The sequence below is a fragment of the Macrobrachium nipponense genome, chromosome 11, assembly GCF_015104395.2.
Source record: "Macrobrachium nipponense isolate FS-2020 chromosome 11, ASM1510439v2, whole genome shotgun sequence".
Classification (NCBI taxonomy): Eukaryota; Metazoa; Arthropoda; class Malacostraca; order Decapoda; family Palaemonidae; genus Macrobrachium; species Macrobrachium nipponense.
This window is the reverse complement of record NC_061087.1, coordinates 102,775,369-102,798,801: the sequence shown is the minus strand read 5'-3', so window position 1 is coordinate 102,798,801 and position 23,433 is coordinate 102,775,369. Positions and strand designations below refer to the sequence as shown.

Genomic DNA, 23,433 nt, shown 5'->3' with positions numbered 1-23,433 from the left:
ATATCTCAATATAAAATATAACAAAATTCTATATATATAATATATAAATAATACCAAAAAGAATATTCTCTATATATATATAATATATATATATATATCTATATATATATCTATTTTATATATATAATATCTAATATAATATTATCTATATATTATATATATCTATAATATCTATATATTATATCTATATATATATATATAATATGTATATCTAACTTATAATATAATATCTATATATTATCCCTATATAAGTATATATATATATCTATATTATATATTATATATTCCTATATCATATATATATTTATATATGACATTATAAAAAAAATCAATATATCTATATATACTATAGGTCCTAATATATATATATATAATATATATACTATGTCTACCTAATAATACTAAGTAACGATATATATATTATAATATATATATATATAGTATCTAGGCTCTATCTCTTCTCTTTATCTCTTATCTCTTATATATTTTCTATATTATATATCTCTATCCTATCTATATATATATCTCTAACCTCCCTATCTCTCTCAAATCTCCTAAGCTCTTAATCCTCTCCCTACTCTTTCTATATCTATATATATATATCTATATAATCTCTCCCCCTATCTTTCTATATCTATATATGTACTCTATATATATCTCTCTCTCTCCCCATATATATCTCTCTATCATAAATCATATCTATCTATAATATACCTCTACTCTATCTCTCTAACTCTCTCTCTCTAGTAATATCTAGATCTCTCTCTATCTGTCTATATCTCCCCCCCTCTCTACTATATAAACAATCTCCTCTCTCTAATCTCTAATCTATAATCTCTCTCTCTATCTATATCTAATCTATACCTATAAATCTCTCTATAACTCTCTATCTCCCCTCTCTATATCTCAATATTCTCTCTACTCCTCTTACTCTATACTTTATCATCTCTCAGATCTATAAATACAATCCATATCTATATATAGATATATCTATTATCCTAAATATATATCTACTATATATCTCAAATCTCCCATTCTATCTATATAATCTCTCTCTCTATATCTCTCTTTTATCTATAGCTAATCTCTTTCTCTATCTTCTCTATATCTCTACATCTCTCTGTCTCTCTCTCTCCTCTCTATCTCTTCTATCATCTAATCTCTCTATCTCTATATCTATATCTCTATCTCTTCTCCTCTACGCTATCTATCTTTTAATTATATCCTAATCTACTCTCTCTATCTCTCTCTCTCTCTCTCCTCTCTATCGTATATAGGTCTCTCCATCTCCTCTCTCTCTCTCTCTCTATCTATATCTCTCTCTCTCTGTCTCTCTGTGCACATCCTCTCCCTATATATCTCTCTCTATATATCTCCTCCTCTCTCTATCTTCTCTCTCTATATTTCTCTCTATATCAATCTCTCTCTTTCTCTCTCTCTCTATCTCTATATCTCGTCTCTAGCTCTCTCTCTTCTATCGGCCTACTCTATCCTCTCTCCTCTACTCTCCTCCTCCTCTCTACTCTCTCCTATCTCCTGCTAATATCTCTCTCTATCTCTTTTACTTTCTTTTTTTCGTTTTCTTTTCTTTCCCCCCATTGCTGCTGGGCTTAGGCCTTTCATTTCCTCGTGGCCCCCTTCTCTCAAGAAAACTCATCGTATTAAGAGAGACTTTACCCCGTTTGGCTTGTGTCATTAGATGCTGTTTTGGACGGAGACAAGAATCGAGTTATCAGTGGCAAGAAGACGCTGAAGAACGGGGCTTTCCACATCGGTAAACTGAATACCACAAAACTGAATTTCACTGTCTCCCTGGACAGAACCGGGAGGCCTTTCCCTCTTAGCAAGACACTGACAGATATTGTCAGGTAGGTTATATAGTGTCTGTTAACCAACTTTTTTTTTTTTATATAAAAGGTCTAACAGAAGCATTTAATGTGGATAGGATGGTATTTTACCATCGGTAATACACGAATTGATGAAGTGTGACACCAGACTCATCCTGCACAAATATCCAGGCCAATGAGGTATCTGAATATGATGTTACTTTACTCCCTAACCTGAAAGGGATTTCTGATTTGGTCAATGAATGCACTTTCAAATTTCAAGATTTTCCTCCCTACAAGAAATCATATCTACTTGGCTAATAAAATTCAGTTCTGACATCTCCTGTTACTGTTTAGATCTTATACATCTAATGTCTTACAATTCGTTAGTTTTCCCTCCATCTGGCACATTTTTCTGATATGGGAGAAGGTGAAAGGCTGAAGTGTATAATCCACTATCGTACTGGTTAGAGAATTCTCCTTTCCTTCTTTTGTATATTGTATATACTTCTGACAAACTCCTCCTCCTCCTCGTAAAGTAATCAATCTTGAGGCCTTGTCCTTGCAGATGACTCAAAGATAAACAAACGAATATTTCTAAGTTAAAATGGAGCGGAAACACCATATTCTGACCAACTCCCGGGCAAATTAATGGAAGAAGTGCATATGCATTCACTGGGGCAATTTTATGCCCCACACGAAATTATTGCCGACACCTTTTATTCAGTGGAGATAATTATGAATATTAATGGGGCGAGATATAATTCTTTTCCTGCGAGTGAGGAGTTTTTATTCTATGTGGGGGAAGAGTTAAGGAAGGGAGCTTAAGTCATATCCAAGTGTTTTACCTTAATATTCTATATATCCCTCTGCACTGGGTTAGTGCCCTCAGTGCACCTCACGTGGTACAATGTAGACATTATTAAAGGGTTTTTGTACAGTTCCTTTGGCCTCTTAACGGCACCCATTTCTAGTCTCATATGTTACCTTCCATTTTTCAGAATTGCTATCCAACTTTTCTTATTACTTCTTACTGCAACCTTGGGATGCCTCCCTGTTTCACTTTTAGATCGTTGTACTACCTATTCTTTATTTTCTGGATCCCTTTCACTTGCTTTCCAACCCCTCGAACTCCCAGTTTTCAGTATGAAGCGTTGAATGGCTGCCTCAGTGGGTTGGCCTGTCAGCCCAACTTTCTTATCAGTTACTATATGTCCCGTTCAGAAAATACTTTTAATCTAGCTGGTGAGTCAATCTGTATTTGCCTTTCAGAAAATGCTACAAACCTTACTGATGATGAGTAACTGTTTTTTCTTTATATATTCCCAATCACCTTCCCTTCAGGAAAGACCGCAAGGAGGCTGTGACAGGAACGAAGGTCTTCACCAGGCCCGTGACCATTGGTAATTTGAATGCCCGGAATATAAACGGCATTCCAATAGGGGACTTCGTGCGTACGACCGAGGAAAATACGATAGCAGGTGCAACGTATCTGAACCCTGTCGTGGCAGATACCCTAATTCTCAGGGGCCAGGACGCGACTGTTGGAGACGTCAATGTGTCTTCAATTCCTAGCATTAACGAAGCAGTTACCCTTGGTTAGTGTTGTTTAGTTTCTTTGTTTGCACACAATCCCTATGGAATCTGGTCTGAGAGACGGGGAAGCATTAATCTTAGGTTTTCTGTTTCTCTCACAAATGCAAATCCAAAGTCCATATTATTCACTAACTATAGATATACTATTGATATTCAAACGATGTCGATGGTAATAACAAACTCTGTATTCTATTTGATATTTCATGTGTGTGAACTAAAGCCAATATTTGTGGAAGATTATGGATGAACAGTTGTACGGAGCTTTTTCATTTTAGTGGTGGGCTGTATATTCAGTTCTGTTTTAAACTTTAAAACGAATTTTCCTTACATAACTGATAATATAAAAAAACTTAATTGCTCATTTGTTACCAAATTTCAATTGATGTATCATTATACGTCAATATTGAATTATACCATAAATATTCAGTTACGATGCATTTCTGTAATGATGATTGAAACCGAATTTACCGGATTTTCGGGTATGAAAACAAAAATCTCGTATATTTTTCTAGTTTTAATAATATCTCGTAACACAGTACACAAACAACCAAATAAGGACAACAAACACAAATAATTAATGATCAAGTAATCTTGCATAAACAATTAGGGCCCTTTCCATGCTAGGGAAAATAATTACGAACCACACAGTTCTGAAATAAAACTTTTGGAAAATCTTCAGCATGAAATTTGATACCTGTATAATTCACAAACTATTTTGGGTACTGTGAATACCTGGAAGACCGTGGTCTTGCTTATATAATAATTATGGCTCTTTCCTTGTTGGGAAACATTGTGAATATTCTGAAATAGAATTCTTTGGGAAGCCTTTATATAACTCGTGTTAATTTTAAGACACTGCATACGATAAAATAATTTACTTTTATATTTCTAAGTGTTCTTTCCATGTTAGGAAAATAATTATAAATTCAAACTAATGAAGTAGAACCCTTATAAAAATCTTCATTGTAATATTTGATATTCATTGTAATTCATGTAACTAGCAAACATGCATACAGAAATTATGTATGAAAATTCGTAATGTAACTAAGTCTACGGGCGTAACCATCCTCGTTTCACGGACAGAACCATCTCTGTTTCAGAGAATCCCTTTTCACCCCCAACCCCTTCGGAGGAGTCGGGGGAGGTAAGACGAAACCCCATTATATACCATCTTAGTGGTCCCCACTATAACCTTGCCAAGTTTTTTGCCCATCGGACCAGCCGTTTGGCCGTGATTGAATAACAGACGGACGGACAGACATACGCCCCTTATAGTAAGATGTAATTCTTAGGACACTGTTAATTCCTGAAGGACAGCGATCTTGCTTACAAAATAATTAGGAGACTTTCCCTGCTAGGAAAAAGTTATGAACTTCACATTCTGGAATAAAACCTTTTTATGAAGCGAGTGATCAAATGATTTTGCTTATGTAATTATTATTGCTCTTTCCATACTGGACAACTAATTATGAACTTTGCATTCATTCAGAGTGAAATTTGATTTCTGTATGATTCCTTATAATGTTCTTTGAAGGCCACTGCGAATTCCTGGAAGACCTGACTGTCGAGATCGTGTCGGTGGACTCTGGCATAGTAGATACAGTTGATATAAATCGTCTGAATTATAGCGCCCTCAAGACAAGTGGCGGCAGAATAAAGGGGTCTTTGGAATTCACACAAGACCTGAACATCGTGAGGTTGGATGCAAATTCCATAATGGGAATAGACACCAAGGTGTTCATGGAAGAAACTGTCTTCATAGACCAGCCAGCAACCGTTTCAGGGACCATATCAGTGCCCATGGTGGTGGTCAAGAAGGAACTGATAGTCACGGGAAAAATTAATGGCAAAAGATTTCCCGATGAATATCCCATCTCGAACAGGAGTGAAATACACTTTGGTAACAAGAGGTTTGGTCATCTGGTGATCGATTCCGTAGAGATGGCGAAGGGGTCAAAGGTCAATGGCCTCTCCATCCATCAGATTGTGACCTTGACCACTAGCCAGAACATCGAGGGAGAAAAGCACTTCACTGGTGGCTTTACTATACTGGGTGACTTGCAAGTAAACTCGAGGATCGTGGATGGCGTCAACCTGGACCACTTGAACGCCAGCATCAACGACCCCAAATTCACCAAGAACCAAGAATTCGAAGTGATCTTTCTCAAGAATCTGAGAGTCCCCTCGATAACATTTAACGGTACCCTTAATAAACTAGACTTCGGTGCGCTTGCTCAAGATATTCTACTTGACGATGAGTTGCCCATGATTGTAGACTCTCCGAAAACCTTCAAAGCGGGACTAAACGTCTCGAGGGCCACATTCGAAAGCACATTGAATGACGAATCCATTTCCAACCTGGTGACCCTTGACAAGCCGTATGTCATCACGGGTCAGAAGGCCTTCAAGAATAACGTCTCCTTCAGGAGCTTGAATGTCTCTGGCTTTGTTGATCATGTTAATTTGGCACGTTTGAAAGAGGACGCGGTATATATAGATAGACCAGGACAGGTAGTTACGGGTAAAATAACCTTTGATGATATCATTATGGCAGAGGAACTCGAGGTGACAGGAAAGGTTAACAATGTTGATTTTGTAAACGTTGTAACTGTAGACGGTGCTCAGACTTTCACCGCCCCTCAGACCGTCCGCAATTGTAAATTTGAGCATCTGACCTCTAATTCCATTACAATGGCTAATCCCATCGTGGTCAATGGAATTGACCTGACCAGCGTCAATGCGAGGAGGATGAGTGTGAGTTCTCTCTTTAACCATAGTGGAACTTTAACTGTAACAGGTCCGGTTGAGGTCCGTAACACACTCTACACAAATACCATCAACAAATTAGACCTGGAAAAGGAACTGGGAAATCTTGTAACATCAGAGAAAACAGTTGTCATCGATGGGAACGTCGTGTTTAGCAATCTAACCGTGCGTGGCCCTATCACAACTAGAGGTGGTGAAGGCGCCAACGGCATCAATCTGAAGGCCCTGAGTGAAAATGCTGTTAAACTTGATTCTGATGGAACCTTGTCTGGCAGCATCAGGTGGGAGAGTATGATACTGCATCAAGGCATCACTGGACCTGGACTCTTCCACTATTACGACCTGAAGAAGTTGAGCGATGATGCAGTGTATCCGGACATCCCAAACCAAGTCATAACAGGTGAAAATTTGAAGTATTGGTTTTCACATTGTTTAGGGATTCAGCTTTAATATCTAATCATTAATTAGTGATTTGGTTTGTTTAGGGATTCAGTTTTAATATATAATCATTAATTAGTGATTTGGTTTGTTTAGGGATTCAGTTTTAATATATAATTATTAATTAGTGATATGGTTTGTTTAGGGATTCAGTTTTAATATCTAATCATTAATTAGGGATTTGGTTTGTTTAGGGATTCAGTTTTAACATCTAATAACTTTCCATGTATTAAAATAATTGGCTGTATCAGTCTAACGCTGGGTATGCTCACTGTATCCTTAAGATTTAAAATATTTGTTCATTACCTAAGGACCTACCTAGATAATAACCCCTCTCTCGTTATTTAAAGTGCTTTTATTTAGGCTAATAAATATTGATCTTTTTTACAAAAACACTATCAGTTGATAATAATCTTAGTTAAGTACACCAGATTCACCCTTTTTCTCTCCACAGGAAAGAAAACTTTTGCGAAAGGTCTCCGCGTGAAGGGTAACCTAGAAGCTAAGGAGATTAATTGGACTCGAACTCCGAAAGACAGCTCCTGACGCGAAACACCAAACAGACTATCACGGCTCCGTATAAACATTTGCCACCAACATTATTGCCGAGAAAGACGTCCCCAACATTGCGAAAAACATTCAAATGAATTTGATGAGAAAAAAATTGTTGACAGTTTTAAGGAGAAAGAGATCGTCTTGCGAGGTAACGCTGTTATTTATGGGTATTTATTATTAATTTTATTATTTATTTATTTATTTATTTATTTTATTTTTTATTTATTTATATTATTTATTTTATTTTATTTTTTTATTTTTAATTTTATTTTATTTTATTTTACTTTATTTTATTTATTTTATTTATTTTATTTATTCTATTTAAATTTTATTTATTTTTCTTTTATTTGTTTATTTTATTTATTTATTTATTTGTTTATTTTATTTATTTATGTTATTTATTTAATTTACTTATTTGATTTTAGTTTATTTATTTTATTTATCTATTTATTTATTTTATTTATTTTATTTTATTACTTATTACTTATCTATGAAGACTTGCAATAAAAGAATGTATTTCTATAGTAGCTGCTAATAATAATATAATAATAATAATAATAATAATAATAATAATAATAATAATAATAATAATAATAATAATAATAATAATTAATAATTAATAATTAATAATTAATAATTAATAATTAATAATTAATAATTAATAATTAATAATAATAATTAATAATAATTAATAATAATAATTAATAATTAATAATTAATAATTATATGATGAATGATGATGATTGATGATGATGATGATGATGATGATGATGATGAGATGATGATGATGATGATGATGATGATGTTGTTGTTGTTGTTGTTGTTGTTGTTGTTGTTGTTGTTGTTGTTGTTGTTGTCACACAACGAATTACACGAAGACGAACTGAGAGACGATGCCACAGAAGACGACAGGGAGGATGAAGTATCAAACAACGACACACGAAGAAACACCGACGAAGTAACAGAGGACGGAATGGGTAGAAAAGATTAGACAATGGATGGAGCCAGATACAGAGAGAACAAAGATCCCCACCATGAAAGCCTACAACACCAAGAAATTAAGGGAGAAAACAAGTGAGGTCAATGAAATAATGGGCCTAATACACACCACCAGTATCACAGAAACAAATAACTTGACATATGCAGGAGCAAGATTAGTAGCAGAACTGATGGGGATTCGAACACCAACACCACCGTCACAACCAACCCAACAGAAACCAAAACAGCAACCTCCTTGGAAAAGGCGCCTGGAAAAGCAAATCATGGTGATGAGATCTGACTTGAGTAAACTGAAAGAGATGGCAGAAAAAAGGCTAAGAAGCAAGAAAACAAAGGAGGAACTCAACGAGAAATACAAAGTACAAGAGAGGGGACTAAACAACACAATAGAAGATGTAAAACAGAGGCTTAAGGCCAAAGCACACAAGATCCAACGGTACATGAACAGGAATAGAGGATACCAACAGAACAAACTATTCGGAACCAACCAGAAAAGACTATACAGCCAACTAAGACGGGGAAGACAACCACCCAGAAATTCCTGAAGCCGAACCAAGTAAGAGACTCTGGGAAAACATATGGAGCAATCCGGTATCACACAACAAACATGCAACATGGCTCCAGGAAGTCAAGGAAGAAGAAACAGGGAGAATAAAACAAAGATTCACAGAGATCACGACAGACACAGTCAGACACCAAACTAAAGAAAATGCCAAACTGGAAAAACCCCAGTCCCGATGAAGTCCAATGGATACTGGCTCAAAAACTTCAAGGCCCTACACCCACGAATAGCAGAACAAACAACTCCAGCATTGTATCTCAATCACCATGCACCCAAATGGATGACCACAGGAAGAACCATCCAGTACAAAAAGACAAGAGTAAGGGAAATATAGCCAGTAACTACAGGCCTATCACCTGCCTACCAATAATGTGGGAAGTTACTAACAGGTATCATCAGTGAAAGCTTATACAACTACCTAGAGGAGACAAACACCATCCCCTACCAACAGAAGGCTGCAGAAGGAAGTGTAGGGGCACAAAAGACCAGCTCCTGATAGACAAAATGGTAATGAAAAACAGTAGGAGAAGGAAAACCAACCTAAGCATGGCATGGATAGACTATAAGAAAGCCTTCGACATGATACCACACACATGGCTAATAGAATGCCTGAAAATATATGGGGCAGACGAAAATACCATCAGCTTCCTCAAAATACAATGCGCAACTGGAATACAATACTTACAAGCTCTGGAATAAGACTAGCAGAGGTTAATATCAGGAGAGGGATCTTCCAGGGCGACTCACTGTCCCCACTACTCCTTCGTAGTAGCCATGATTCCCATGACAAAAGTACTACAGAAGATGGATGCCGGTACCAACTCAAGAAAAGAGGGCAACAAAATCAACCATCTGATGTTCATGGGACGACATCAAGCTGTATGGTAAGAGCATCAAGGAAATAGATACCCTAATCCAGACTGTAAGGATTGTATCTGGGGACATCAGGATGGAGTTTGGAATAGAAAAATGCGCCTTAGTCACATACAAAAAGGCAAAGTAACGAGAACTGAAGGGATAAAGATACCAGATGGGAGCAACATCAAACACATAGATGAGACAGGATACAAATTACCTGGGAATAATGAAGGATGGAGATAAAACACCAAGAGATGAAGGACACGATCAGGAAAAGAATATATGCAGAGACTCAAGGCGATACTCAAGTCAAAACTCAATGGAGGAAATATGATAAAAGCCATAAACACATGGGCAGTGCCAGTAATCAGATACAGCGCAGGAATAGTGGAATGGACGAAGGCAGAACTCCGCAGCATAGAAGTCAGAAAACCAGGAAACAAAATGACAATACACAAAGCACTACACCCAAGAGCAAATACGGACAGGCTATACATAACACGAAAGGAAGGAGGGAGAGGACTACTAAGTATAGAGGACTGCGTCAACATTGAAAACAGAGCACGGGGCAATATCTGAAAACCAGTGAAGACGAGTGGCTAAAGAGTGCATGGGAAGAAGGACTAATAAAAGTAGACGAAGACCCAGAAATATACAGAGACAGGAGAAAGACAGAGACAGAGGACTGGCACAACAAACAATGCACGGGGGAATACATGAGACAGACTAAAGAAACTAGCCAGCGATGACAATTTGCAATGGCTACAGAGGGAGAGCTAAAGAAGGAAACTGAAGGAATGATAACAGCGGCACAAGATCAGGCCCTAAGAACCCAGATATGTTCAAGTACGATAGACGGAAATAACATCTCTCCCATATGTAGGAAGTGCAATACGAAAAATGAGACCATAAACCACATAGCAAGCGAATGCCCGGCACTTGCACAGAACCATACAAAAAGAGGCAAGATTCAGTGGCAAAGCCCTCCACTGGAGCCTGTGCAAGAAACACCAGCTACCTTACAGTAATAAGTGGTACGAGCACCAACCTGAAGGAGTAATAGAAAACGATCAGGCACGATCCCAAGATCCCTGATAAAGAATCTGGAAAATCTAGAGGCTGAAGTAGCTCCAGGATTCATGCAGAAGAGTGTGATCCTAGAAACGGCGCACATAGTAAGAAGAGTGATGGACTCCTAAGGAGGCAGGATGCAACCGGAACCCCACACTATATATACCACCCAGTCGAATTTGGGGAAGGAAACGTGATAAAGCAAAAAAAAAATCAATAATGAATAAAATAAAATAATAATAAATAATAATAATAATAATCAATAATTAATAATTAATAATAATAATAATAATAATAATAATAATAATAATGCAAGTGAAACCTTTCCTTTCTTTCAGGCGACGTCACGTTCCACGGCCCCGTCAACGTTCAACGCCTCGAGTGAATGGCCTCCTGAACGGCCTGAACTTGACAGCCCGTTTGAACGACGCTGTCAGCTTGAACGACGCGAACGTCGCCGCCATCACTGGCAAGAAGAGGTTCCTCCAGCCACCCGAAGTGAGGAACGTCAATGTGAGGTTCCTCAACGGTTGTCGACTTCGACGATTTCCTCAAGCGCGCCGTCAGGATCGGTTCTCCTCTGAAACTGAACAGAACTGTCACTGTAAATGGAAGGGTTACGACCCCTGAAATACGGACTAAGGATTTACTAGTTAAGGTGAGCTGATGAAGAGGCAGTGTCTCGGTTTTATGATACCATGAAGGATTAAGGTTAAGTTTTGGGGGGATTGCAGATCACCTATGTTTTGCTTTTCAGAGCTAGATTCAACCTTATGAAATAGGGTTTTAATCTTCTGAATAATAATAATAATAAAATAATAATAATAATAATATAATAATAATAATAATAATCAATACACAAAGTGGCACTACACCCAAGAGCAAATTACGGACAGACTATACATAGCACGAAAGGAAGGAGTGAGGACTACTAAGTATAGAGGACGCGTCAACATCGAAAACAGAGCACTGGGGCAATATCTGAAAACCAGTGAAGACGAGTGACTAAAGTGTGCATGGGAAGAAGGACTAATAAAAGTAGACGAAGACCCAGAAATATACAGAGACAGGAGAATGACAGACAGAATAGAGGACTGGCACAACAAACCAATGCACGGACAATACATGAGGACAGACTAAAGAACTAGCCAGCGATGACACACGGCAATGGCTTCACAGGGGAGAGGTAAAGAAGGAAACTGAAGGAATGATAACAACGGCACAAGATCAGGCCCTAAGAACCAGATATGTTCAAAAGAACGATTAGACGGAAATACATCTCTCCCATATGTAGGTGGAAGTGCAATACGAAAAAATGAAACCATAAACCACATCAGCCATAAGCGATAATGCCCGGCACTTGCACAGAACCAGTACAAAAAGAGGCAAGATTCAGTGGCAAAAGCCCTCCACTGGAGCCTGTGCAAGAAACATCAGCTACCTTGCAGTAATAAGTGGTACGAGCACCAACCTGAAGGAGTGATAGAAAACGATCAGGCAAAGATCCTCTGGGACTATGGTATCAGAACGGATAGGGTGATACGTGCAAACAGACCAGACGTGACGTTGATTGACAAAGTCAAGAAGAAGTATCACTCATTGATGTCGCAATACCATGGGACACCAGAGTTGAAGAGAAAGAGAGGAAAAAATGATAAGTATCAAGATCTGAAAATAGAAATAAGAAGGATAGGGGATATGCCAGTGGAATCTACCCTAATCATAGGAGCACTAGGCACCGAGCCCAAAGATCCTGCAAAAGGAACTTGGGAAAAAACTAGAGGCTGAAGTAGCTCCAGGACTCATGCAGAAGAGTGTGATCCTAGAAACGGCACACACAGTAAGAAAAGTGATGGACTCCTAAGGAGGCAGTATGCAACCCGGAACCCCACACTATAAATACCACCCAGTCGAATTGGAAGACTGTGATAGGACAAAAAAAAAAAAATAATAATAATCAAATTACCATGAGTCTTAAGGGTTGCATATCACTTATGTTTCACTATCCAGAGCTAGATTCAACACTATGAATAGGGTTTCATCTTCTGAATATAATAATTAATAATAATAATAATAATAATAATAATAATAATAATAATAATAATAATAATAATAATAATAATAATAATAATAATAATAATAATAGAGAAACTAGTCCTAAATTTAGAGAAAAAAATCCACAATTATCTATGGATACTGAGTTATATTTAAAAGTATTGCTAGATTAAATATATTTGTATCCATACATAGCTCTGGATTAAAGTCTCTAACAAAGACAACAACAACAACGATTTACTTGTGAAGATAAGCTCGTGAATACGTCATAGGTCGGTATATAGTCAGAAGCAAGGTAAGGGTAGACTTTTGCTAGGGGCAAATCATATATATATATATATTTTTTTTACAATAATACAACAGCTGTACCGGGTAAATTTTAGTATTCACGTGTACCAAACCATATTGCCGTTCTCTGACTAATCTGTAGCAGATCACATAAGTTTCCTTCCGAGTTTGACACGGAGTTATAATTAAATATCTCGCGCTCAATTATATACTGTATCATTTGGGAAAAACTCAATTATCTCGAGAGTATATGCAATGTTCTAAGAGGTCCACAATAATGAAAATTTTAAAAGTTATTGTATGATTTGTCAACACCTTATAAAAGCTTTCGAACCCTTTCATGGGTTCATCCTCAGTCCAAATGAATGACTAACAACACACACATTTTTTTTTTAGTCATTCCTTTGGACTGAAGATGAAACCAGGAAAGGGTTCGAAAGCTTTTATAAAGTGTTGACAAATCATACACGAAATTTTAACATTATAATTGTGGACCTCTTAGAGCACTGTGTTATTAGAAAACACTGCCTTAAATTAGTTCTATTTAAATAATAGGCTTCATTCCCCTTACCTCCAGTCTGTTACAGTTATAGAAAGTTTCCGTTTTATGTATATTTACCCATAGATTCTAAACCCTTTCCCTCTGCATTTTTTTTTCTGTAAAGCTTAGGATTAAGATTCTTAACCCCTCTCTCCATTTTTTTCTCTGAAGATTAGGCTTAAAAAGAGCATTAATTACCAGCCAGTAATTTGTCTCGCAAAGCGAAAAAATGCATGATATACATCCGCTCAAATTCATCCAATAAGGACTCTGATAATAATCCTAGCAGTTTTATTACTTGCTAACATTTCCTTTATTTATGCGAGCAATATTTCATTTATATTTCCATAATGACGTGCGTGAATCAGTTATATCTAAAACACTTCAAATGTTTCTTCTTTCATTATTCACAGGGTTCAATAGACGCCTTCAACATGAAGAATCTGGAAAAAGGTGCCTTATATCTAAACGAAGACAGGGTCATCGATGCATCCCTTGTAAGTACGACCAAACTTAGTATTATTCTTTAACCTTTCGGTATGTTTGAAATGTGTAACAAGATTCAGCGAGGATTCTCTCTCTCTCTCTCTCTGATAAAAACTGCTTTTTTTTTTCCATGACGAACAATTCGCAATACAAATTAACAAAAGCATTTGTCTCATTGATAAATCGAAGGCCTTGTCACCTGGACGTTCTTGATACCATTGACAGGTGATCAAAGGAAACGTTCATTTAGAGGGCAATCTAGACACAACTTACCTGAATGGCTTCAATCTCGAGACTGATTACTTACGCAGGGACAAAGTACAAACCATCCCCCACAACGTCACTTTCGGCAACATAACGACCAACGACGTGCACGTTGACGGCCTGGTCAACTCGTGGAATCTGGCGAAGGAGGCTGAAAACACACTGATGGTAAATGACCCTTTCAAACGTTTAGTTATTCCAAACCATTCAAGCCATGCAGACGTTTCGTTTTAGTCTTGTTAAGTCAATTAAGAAATACATCAAATTTAAACTGAATATAGATATAAATTTCATGTGAATTAGTTATGTCTTTAACTTATTCAAGAAGCTCCAAATCCAGACTGAGTATAAATGAAAATTTCAATTGATTTTGCTGTTTGTGTGTTTTGACAACTATATTTCAACCAATTACCTTACTTTAGTCTTGTTAAGTCATTCAAAAATACCTAAAACTTAAAACTGAAAATAAATGTAAATTTCTGCTGATTTTGGAAATGTCTTTAACATTTCAAGAAGTTCCAAATCCAGACTGAATAAAAATTAAAATTGCAATTGAATTAGCTGTTTCTGTGTTATGACAACTGTATTTAAACTAATTACCTCTGTCTTGGTCACAGACTACAGGCGGACAGATCGTCACTGGTCTTAAAAGGTTCACAGGTTCTGTGAAGGTTCTTGGGTCTGTAGAAGTGACTGGTAGGGTGGGCACTGATGTGAAAGTCAAGATGGCAAGAGATGCAGTGCAGCTGGACGAACCAGCAAATATAGAAGGTATTGATTTGCTCATGTAAAAGTAATTGACATTTCTCCTTTTTTTACATATTTGTTCCATATTGTATGGACTTCCATGGTCTTAAGAGATGGGTCATGAATGTATTGCATGGATGTTTAGTGTTTATGATTTGAAAGAAACTTCAATTTGAAGACTATTTATACAGAATCACAACTTTAATTCTTTGAATGGAGATGGGGATGGATTCAAAAGCATTATTGGAATAGGTCACTAGTTATTTAGCTTTTATGATGACTTTAAATAAACTTCAATTTGAAGACTTATTATGCAGAGTCACAACTTTAATTCCTTGAACGGAGATGGGCATGGATTCCAAAGCATATTGGGATAGGTAACTAGTCCTAAAATGGTATTGTGACTTAACTTTATAGTGAAGTAAACTAGAATTCAGTATTAAAAAAAAAAAAAAAAGACATGAAAAATCCATTCGTTTATTGAATACTATGTTGGGGATGTAGGTATCAGAAATGTAAACTCTGTTCATCGCAGTACAAATCTTTACTGTAGAAAAGTAATTTGAAATAAAACAAAATGAATAAATTTCCCGTATACGTTCTTGAAAAGCATTGAATTATAGAGCAGTTTTTTATATTTGCAGAAACCCTCACAAACATAAAAAGAAGCCATAAGTTTTAATCATTTAGAACCCTAAAAAAATATTACCACAAAGAGAATTAAGATTCACATAGTTTCATATCATTTATACCCGGTATTGGTTGAAGAGATATTTTCATTTGACCTGTTTATTTAGTGTTGCGAATCAATAGTGGAACTGCTCTGTTGCAATTCTTTGTTTACATTCAGCACCGATAATCAAGGCGTTGCTGTGTTGATAAACAATGCAACTTCAAGTGATGTTTACTTTTCATATAAAAAATTGATGGATTGTTCAGAAGAATGTTTGTGCGTCCTTTCGAGACGATGCGTTTGTGAATATTTAGTTCTTCAAATGTTGATAAAGCTTGAATGCTGAAGACTGTTTATTGATATTACTGGTATTATATTTTCTTAGTTACTTTTCTTAGGACGAAAACATCAGAGTTCAGAGACAAATTGGGGAATTGGGGGGGGAAGTGGGGGAGGGGGAGGGGATGGGAGGGGGATGGGGTGGGCTTTTTTGATTGGTTCGAAGTTGGTGGGGGACAAAAGTGATTCCTATTTAGTAGTGAGACACTCCAGTGGGTGGTTTTATCAAACTCAGTATGACGAAAATGGATGTTTTCCATTATCAAGAATAAGAATTATCTTGTGTACCTCGTATATTAAACTTAAATTGCATAAAGTCAGTGACTTAATCGTTGAATCCTAACTTAAACTTTTCTCTCTCTCTATTCTCCATATTCACCCAAACTCTAATTCATGACATCCAATCTTCTGTAGCACCTATATTAAACTTAAATTGCATAAAGTCAATGAATGAGTCGTTGAATTGTAACTTAAACCTTTCTTTCTGTATCCTCCTTATCAACCGAAGCTCTTTTAATTCATGACATCCACAGGAGCTTTAATTTTCAAGAAACCGCTGACAGTGAACCGCCTGACAAACCCCACCGGTATGGTGAATGGTATCAATTACACGGAGCTCTCAGAGATGGCGTGGCTTGTCGACAAACCTGCTGTGATTACAGGTAGAATGGCTTTCAATGCAGAAGTCTCGTTTATGGTAAGTTGACCAAAAGTATGACAGGCTTAGTGGCTGGAGGGTTTTAGGGGCGAAGCATGTCTACAAAAACGAAACATTTTTACCACAATGTAATAAAGCATATCATAAACAAGTCGACTACTTAATGTTAATATATGACTAACATTTGGCATACAAGTTATCAAGATAATGTGAGCCTTAGCCACTGCTTCGTATAGTCATCCTGGACTTCACAACTTGTAATAAGTATGCAATAGGTTTTCAACATACATATAGCATATTTTACTCTGGTATATGCACACCCTAACGTGTACGAACATCTTTTTTACAATATTCCTGTAAGCAATTAAGTCAAAACGAAAGAAAAATCTACTAACTATATGCATTGCAATCAGAGTAATGGCAGAAATAATAAAAATGGGAAAATGTCGCTGCCTCACGGTGACAACGTACATTTGTCAGATTACAAGTGCCAAATCTGGGTTATTTTCTTCTAGTTCCCTCTTATTAATGTCACCCTTTTTAATACACCGGTGCTAGTAAATAGATAGCTCGGTGATAGGATGAAAATTTTATTATAAAATGTACATTCAGTCCAGTGGTTTTTTATTTATTTTTTTTTTGGGGGGGGTGGGGTTGGAAGAGGGGATTTCTGTGTACTAGTAAGTATTTTTGAACAAGTAAAAAAATATTTTTCAGCCATGTAAAGTAACTTATTATAAACTGAATGTCATAATACAAAATATTTGTATGTAACTCTTCATACATCCTGCCCATTTGTCAACACTGACACAAGACCACTTAATATTAAGTGAAACTTGAGTATAGGTGTTTATATCGAACAGAATTCTTCCATCTGTGATAAATTTTGGCCATTTCTTTCAAGTGTTGATTGTGAAAAGTGCATATAGTTGATAATTCATGGCTTGCCATGTACAATGAAATAGACATGAATTACCTTATACATAGATAAATACCAGCATTTAAGTTATTATCGAATGAAGAATGACCTCATAAGGTTTACAAAGGAATTCATTATATCCTTAAGGGAGTTTTCTGGGGTCACTTTGTAAAGGGAACAAGGCAGAGAATCGCACGTGTGAAGAGTATAAAATGCTTACTTATATAGAAATGCTGGCATGATTTGAAGAAGATATATATATAGTGAAACAACACACTCAAAGTTATTACGAATATAGTAACATAAAGGATGTGTAACTTCATTGAAGTACTTTATTACTAGATTACTATAGTTGTAAGGGAACATTTATAGTTACACTAATCAGATGATCAACTGTTCAATAAACCTTTACTGATTTATTTACGAGGTATATACCTTGATAAATGAATTTCAGATTAGCATAGACAAAAATGGGCCCATGTAAGCCTATACAAACATGCTTTAATTTATTTTGAACTTTTGAACTCTATTTAACTTAGGGAAATACATTTAATAGGTTAAGGCAACTATATGATTTTAATTTCAGGCAAAAATAACCATTGAACATATCGTTTTAGTGACCTATTAAAGAACATTTGAATTACTCTTAAGCTTGACTTCGTTCCATTGCATTTATGTTGACAACTCTGTAAAAATTCCTGCTTAATAATAACTGCAAATTTTCATACAATCAACTTACCTGTCAGATATATACATAGCTAAGACTCCGTCGTCCCCGACAGAAATTCAAATTTCGCGCCACTCGCTACAGGTAGGTCAGGTGGATCTACCGCCTGCCCTGGGCGGCAGGACTAGAACCATCCCCGTTTCTATCATATTTTCTCTGTCGCCGGTGGTATCAACATTGTTGCTATTACCTCCTGACTTAGATTCTTATTTCATCCTTTGATCATCGTTTCTCGGCTTTTTGGTGACGTATCTGGATCGTGTTTTTGGCATTCGCTACTGCGGACTGTTTTTGGAATTGCTTTTTGGATTTTTCTCAGTATGTCTGATTCAAATGTGAGTGTGAGAATGTGTGTGAATGTAGGCTGCAGGGTGAGGATACCGAAAGCTTCGGTTGATCCTCACACTGTATGCCGTAAATGTAGGGGGTTTCAGTGTTCTGCTAATAATTACGTTGTAATGAAATGCGAGGGATGTAAATGCAGAAGAGTGGAAGACTTTAACTTCTTATTTGAAGAAGTTAGAGATGGGATAGGGTTGACGTTCTGAAAGTGTGAGTTTCAAGGCCTATTTGAGCCTTTTTAACTGAATAACTTCTAATCCTACTGATTTAGATTCTCCCTATGTTTTCTCATATTCACAAAGTGTACTTCATTTCGGAATCGACCTCGGGGAGATGCGCCGATCTGAAAGTTACGATTCGAGACATGCAAGTCCAAAACTGGCGGACATTACAAGGTAACGGCTAGTTGACAAAGTGAGCCATTACGTGAAGTGAGTTCCCCCCAGTTGTTGTGGAGGGTGGGGGCGTTTTGAATCGTGCCCTGCGACGCTCCCAGTGCCTGAGACCTCTTCCAGAGCTCCCCCATGCCCAGTGGAGAAGGAAAGTTCGAAAGCCTTTAAGGAGGTCGTGGTGGGGAATCCCCCAACGGTCAGACGTCCCTTCAGTCTAGCTCTGTTTTCGTGGCAGTCTTTGCCTCAAGGGCACTTCTAGAAAAAAGCGGGTCCCTTCGTTGAGTGTTTCTCATCCTCATCCCATCTCCCTCACCTAAACGAGGGTGGGGAAGAGTAGAATTTATCGATGCCTCTGAGCGTCATATGAAAGAACCCGAAATTGAATTCGAGCCCAGAGCGTTTTCTCCGATGACGCCTCCCTCTTCTATTAAGAATGGCGCAGGTGGCGTCAAGCGTCACCCGAGCGAGCACGCAGAAGTTACCCTTTCCTACTTCTCCCCCGATTGACGATTGAGAACGAAAAGGCGTCATGCAGTTGACGTGGTAGGGAAGCTTCAAGAGAATTGATTATGGCAGTTCAAGAGCAACTTGTCCTCTCCGAGTGGGAGTTTTAGGCGCCGTCGTAGGAAGGACGTTTTGCGCTTCCAATCAAGAAGTCTCGTCCTCTCCTTGCCCCCTGCTAAGCGAGGAAGCGTCTGCAAGACGTTGAAAAGCTTTCTAAACATATTGACAGAACGCTTCGGGTTCGGGGGAGAGCCGAGATCGGATTTGCTTTACGAAAAGTTACTGTAACAACCAGAGAGAACGTGAGACCGTCTTTTTCGACAATGAAGCGTCTTTGAAAGCTGTTGGTAGACGTGAAGCTCCAACCAATATTTTTGGCGCCAAGTAGGACGCCTTTTGAGAGCGGAGCGTCTTCCAGGCGCGAGGCGTCATCCGGACGTCAGCAGCCAAGTAAGCGGGAGGCGTCAGCCAGGACGCTTGGCGGACGAGAAGCGTCATCCAAGCGGGAAGCGTCTTCTATTTATCGAGAGAAGCCTGAGCTTTTGGCGCCTTCCAAGGCTATTAAAGCGGGGAAGAGGAAAGAATATCATTCCCTTAGCCCTCTCCTATTAGGAGTTTGTCTCCTCCAGAGGAGGAACGTACAGAGGTGGGAGCGGAGACTCATTTAGATCCCGAGTTGGAAGGAAACTCGGATGAAGAATATCAAGGAAGAGAAGGACTGTCGAACTATAAAGTTTTGACTGCCTTGCTTCTAGAGGAGTATGGAGACGAATTGACTCCTGCCGCTCCTCCTTCTCCGCGCTCTCTGTTTTCGAGTGCTAAGACGAAGAAGTCTTCGTCTTTTCCTCAATGGAGCCACCACTCAATGCAAGAGGCTCTACAATCCTTAGACTCGTGGATGAAGTCTAAGAAGGACTTAGTAAGAACGGTCTTCTGCATGCCTCCAGCGAGCTAGCTGGTAAAAGAGGCATTTGGTATCAGACGGGAGAGAATATGGGTATTGCTCTCCGTCTACGTCAGAAGCAGACTTTTCGACCTTAGTTGACGCTTCACGTCGACAAGGTCTCAACTCGGCACGGATTACGTGGGGCATTTCTGAACTGGACCATCTCCTCAAGGGACTCTTTCATGTATTGGAAGTTTTCAACTTCTTAGATTGGTCCCTTGGGGTGATGTCCAAGAAAGCCCATGATTCGGAAGGGATCGAACCGGAACGCCCTTTTGTGCATATTGTCTTGTATAGACAAAGCGGTACAGGATGGCTCTTTTGAAATCTCCTCTTTGTTTGGAGCAGGTCTTCTAAAGAAGAGGACGGTATATGGTGCCTTTTTAACCAAGGCAGTCTCCCACGCTCAGAGGGCAGCGCTGCTGTATTCGCCTTTGTCTGACTTTTTGTTCCCTTCTCAGTTGGTGAAGGACATTGCTCATTCATTAACTGAGAAGGCGACTCAGGATCTTCTGACGCAGTCAGCAAGGAAGAAGAAGCCTGCTTCTACATCTGACAAGAAAGGGACCGAGTACATCGGTTCAGCCCTTTCGAGGTGGTCCGACCTCCAGACCTCCCGCAAGAAGGAAGGCTCCGGAGAAGAGAGGTTAGGTCTGCCTTTCGTCCCTTTAAAAAGGGAAAATGAAGCTTCTCTCCTCCAAGCACCAGTAGGTGCCAGGCTCCTGGGATTTGTGGAGGCCTGGACACTTATAAACACAGACGCGTCATCGTTGGCTATAATAAGGAAGGGATATCGTATCCCTTTCTGAACACACCCCTCCCCTAACGTCAATACCAATGGGAACTAACAGCCAAGTACAAGGATCCTGTGCTGAGGGGATACTCTTCGATCGATGGTGGAACAAATGTGGGACAAGAGGAGCGATAGAACTAGTACTAGATCAAAACTCCCCGGGGTTTTACAATCGCCTTTTTCTGGTTGCGAAAGCCTCGGGAGGCTGGAGACCAGTACTGGACGTCAGCTCTCTGAACAAATTTGTTCGGAAGGAAAAGTTCTCCATGGAGACTTCTGCTTCAGTCCTGGCGTCATTACGACAAGGAGATTGGATGGTGTCTCTAGATCTCCAGGACGCCTACTTTCACGTCCCGATCCACCCTTCATCGAAGAAGTACTCCGTTTCATGACTGGGGGAAGGATCTTTCAGTTCAGAGCCTTGTGTTTCGGCCTGTCCACAGCTCCTCAGGTCTTCACAAGCCTGATGAAGAATGTGGCGAGGTTTCTTCACATCAAAGGAGTAAATATCTCTCTGTATCTGGACGACTGGCTCATCAGGGCCAGATCAGAGAGACAGTGCTTGGAGGACCTGAAGTTTAACTTTAGATCTGATCAAAGCGTTGGATTGCTCGTGAACCTCGAAGTCGCAGCTGACCCCAGACAGGACTTAGTCTATCTGGGGATTCGGATGGATTCTCGGGGTTTTCGAGTATTTCCTTCGCAAGAGAGAATCGCAAAAGGTTTGCGGATAGTCTCTCTCTTCTTAAGGAAGGGAACATACATCGGCGAGGGAATGGTTGAGCCTTCTAGGGACCCTTTCCTCGCTCGAACAGTTTTCTTCCCGCTAGGAAGACTTCATTTACGTCCGCTTCAATTCTTCCTCAAGAAGTCTTGGAGTTGGAAAACTGGACAACTTTCGGACGTCTTTCCCATTCCAGTGGAGATAAGATCGCACCTGGAATGGTGGTTGCCCCCTCCTGGAAGAGACAAAAGGGATCTCTCTAAGGACACAGAACCCAGACCTAGTGTTTGTACTCCGACGCGTCGGAGAAAGGTTGGGGAGCAACATTAGGCTCGAAGGAGGTGACAGGCACCTGGGAACCAGCGCAGGTGACTTGGCACATAAACTGCAAAGAGCTCTTCGCCGTGCATCTGGCTTTGAAGAGTCTAGAACCTCTGGTGTCGAACAAAGTAGTGCAAGTAAACGTGGACAACACCACCGCACTTGCCTACATTCGAAAACAGGGAGGGACTCACTCCTCGTTCCTTTACGAACTGACGAGAGACCTTTTGCTTTGGACGTCTCACAGGAACATCTCCCTTCTGACAAGGTTCGTGCAGGGAGTAAAGAATGTGAGGGCGGACAGACTCAGCAGGAGGAACCAGGTCCTTCATACAGAGTGGACCCTACACGAGGAAGTGTGGTCAAGATCTCTGGTCGCTGTTGGGGACACCTCATGTGGATCTCTTCGCCACATTCATTTCCAAAAGGCTGGCAGTCTTTTGCTCGGTCGTGGAAGATCCAAGAGCTCTTATGGTATGACGCCTTCCTGCTAGATTGGTCTCGAGTAGACGTATATGCTTTTCCTCCATTCAAAATCCTGGGATTAGTAATAAAAAGTTTGTGCGTCAAAGGAGACGAGGATGACATTGATAGCCCCCTTTTGGCCGGCCCAAGATTGGTTCACGGAGGTGGTAGAGTGGATCGTAGACTTTCCAAGATCCCTACCAAGAAGGACGGATCTTCTCAGACAACACACTTCAAGAAGGGTACTATCAAAACCGTCCCCGCTCTCGCTCTGACTGCCTTTCGACTATCGAAAGACTCGTCAGAGCGAGAGGGTTTTCTCGCGAAGTTGCAAGCGCGATCGCGAGAGCACGCAGAACCTCCACTACGAAAAGTATATCAATCGAAGTGGGAGGTTTTTTAGAAGGTGGTGTAGATCTAAGAAGTTGTCCTCCTCCACTACCTCTATAGCGGAAATTGCTGATTTCCTTCTATTCCTGAGAGAGCAATCTCATCTAGCTGTATCCACAATAAAGGGATACAGAAAGTATGCTCTCGGCTGTCTTCAGGAATAGAGGATTAGACCTGGCAGATAATAA

General features: G+C 39.0%; 1 protein-coding gene across 1 annotated transcript in view; it reads left to right on the top strand.

Annotated features, from left to right (window-relative positions):
* Positions 1–23,433, top strand: part of LOC135209656 (uncharacterized) — a 54,493-nt gene that overhangs the window by 9,385 nt on the left and 21,675 nt on the right. The window contains 11 exon segments of the mRNA XM_064242387.1: positions 1,700–1,868; positions 3,171–3,424; positions 4,957–6,588; positions 7,081–7,164; positions 11,010–11,048; positions 11,051–11,214; positions 11,216–11,329; positions 13,969–14,052; positions 14,267–14,473; positions 14,923–15,076; positions 16,598–16,761. Coding sequence (XP_064098457.1) covers positions 1,700–1,868; positions 3,171–3,424; positions 4,957–6,588; positions 7,081–7,164; positions 11,010–11,048; positions 11,051–11,214; positions 11,216–11,329; positions 13,969–14,052; positions 14,267–14,473; positions 14,923–15,076; positions 16,598–16,761 — 3,065 coding nt within the window.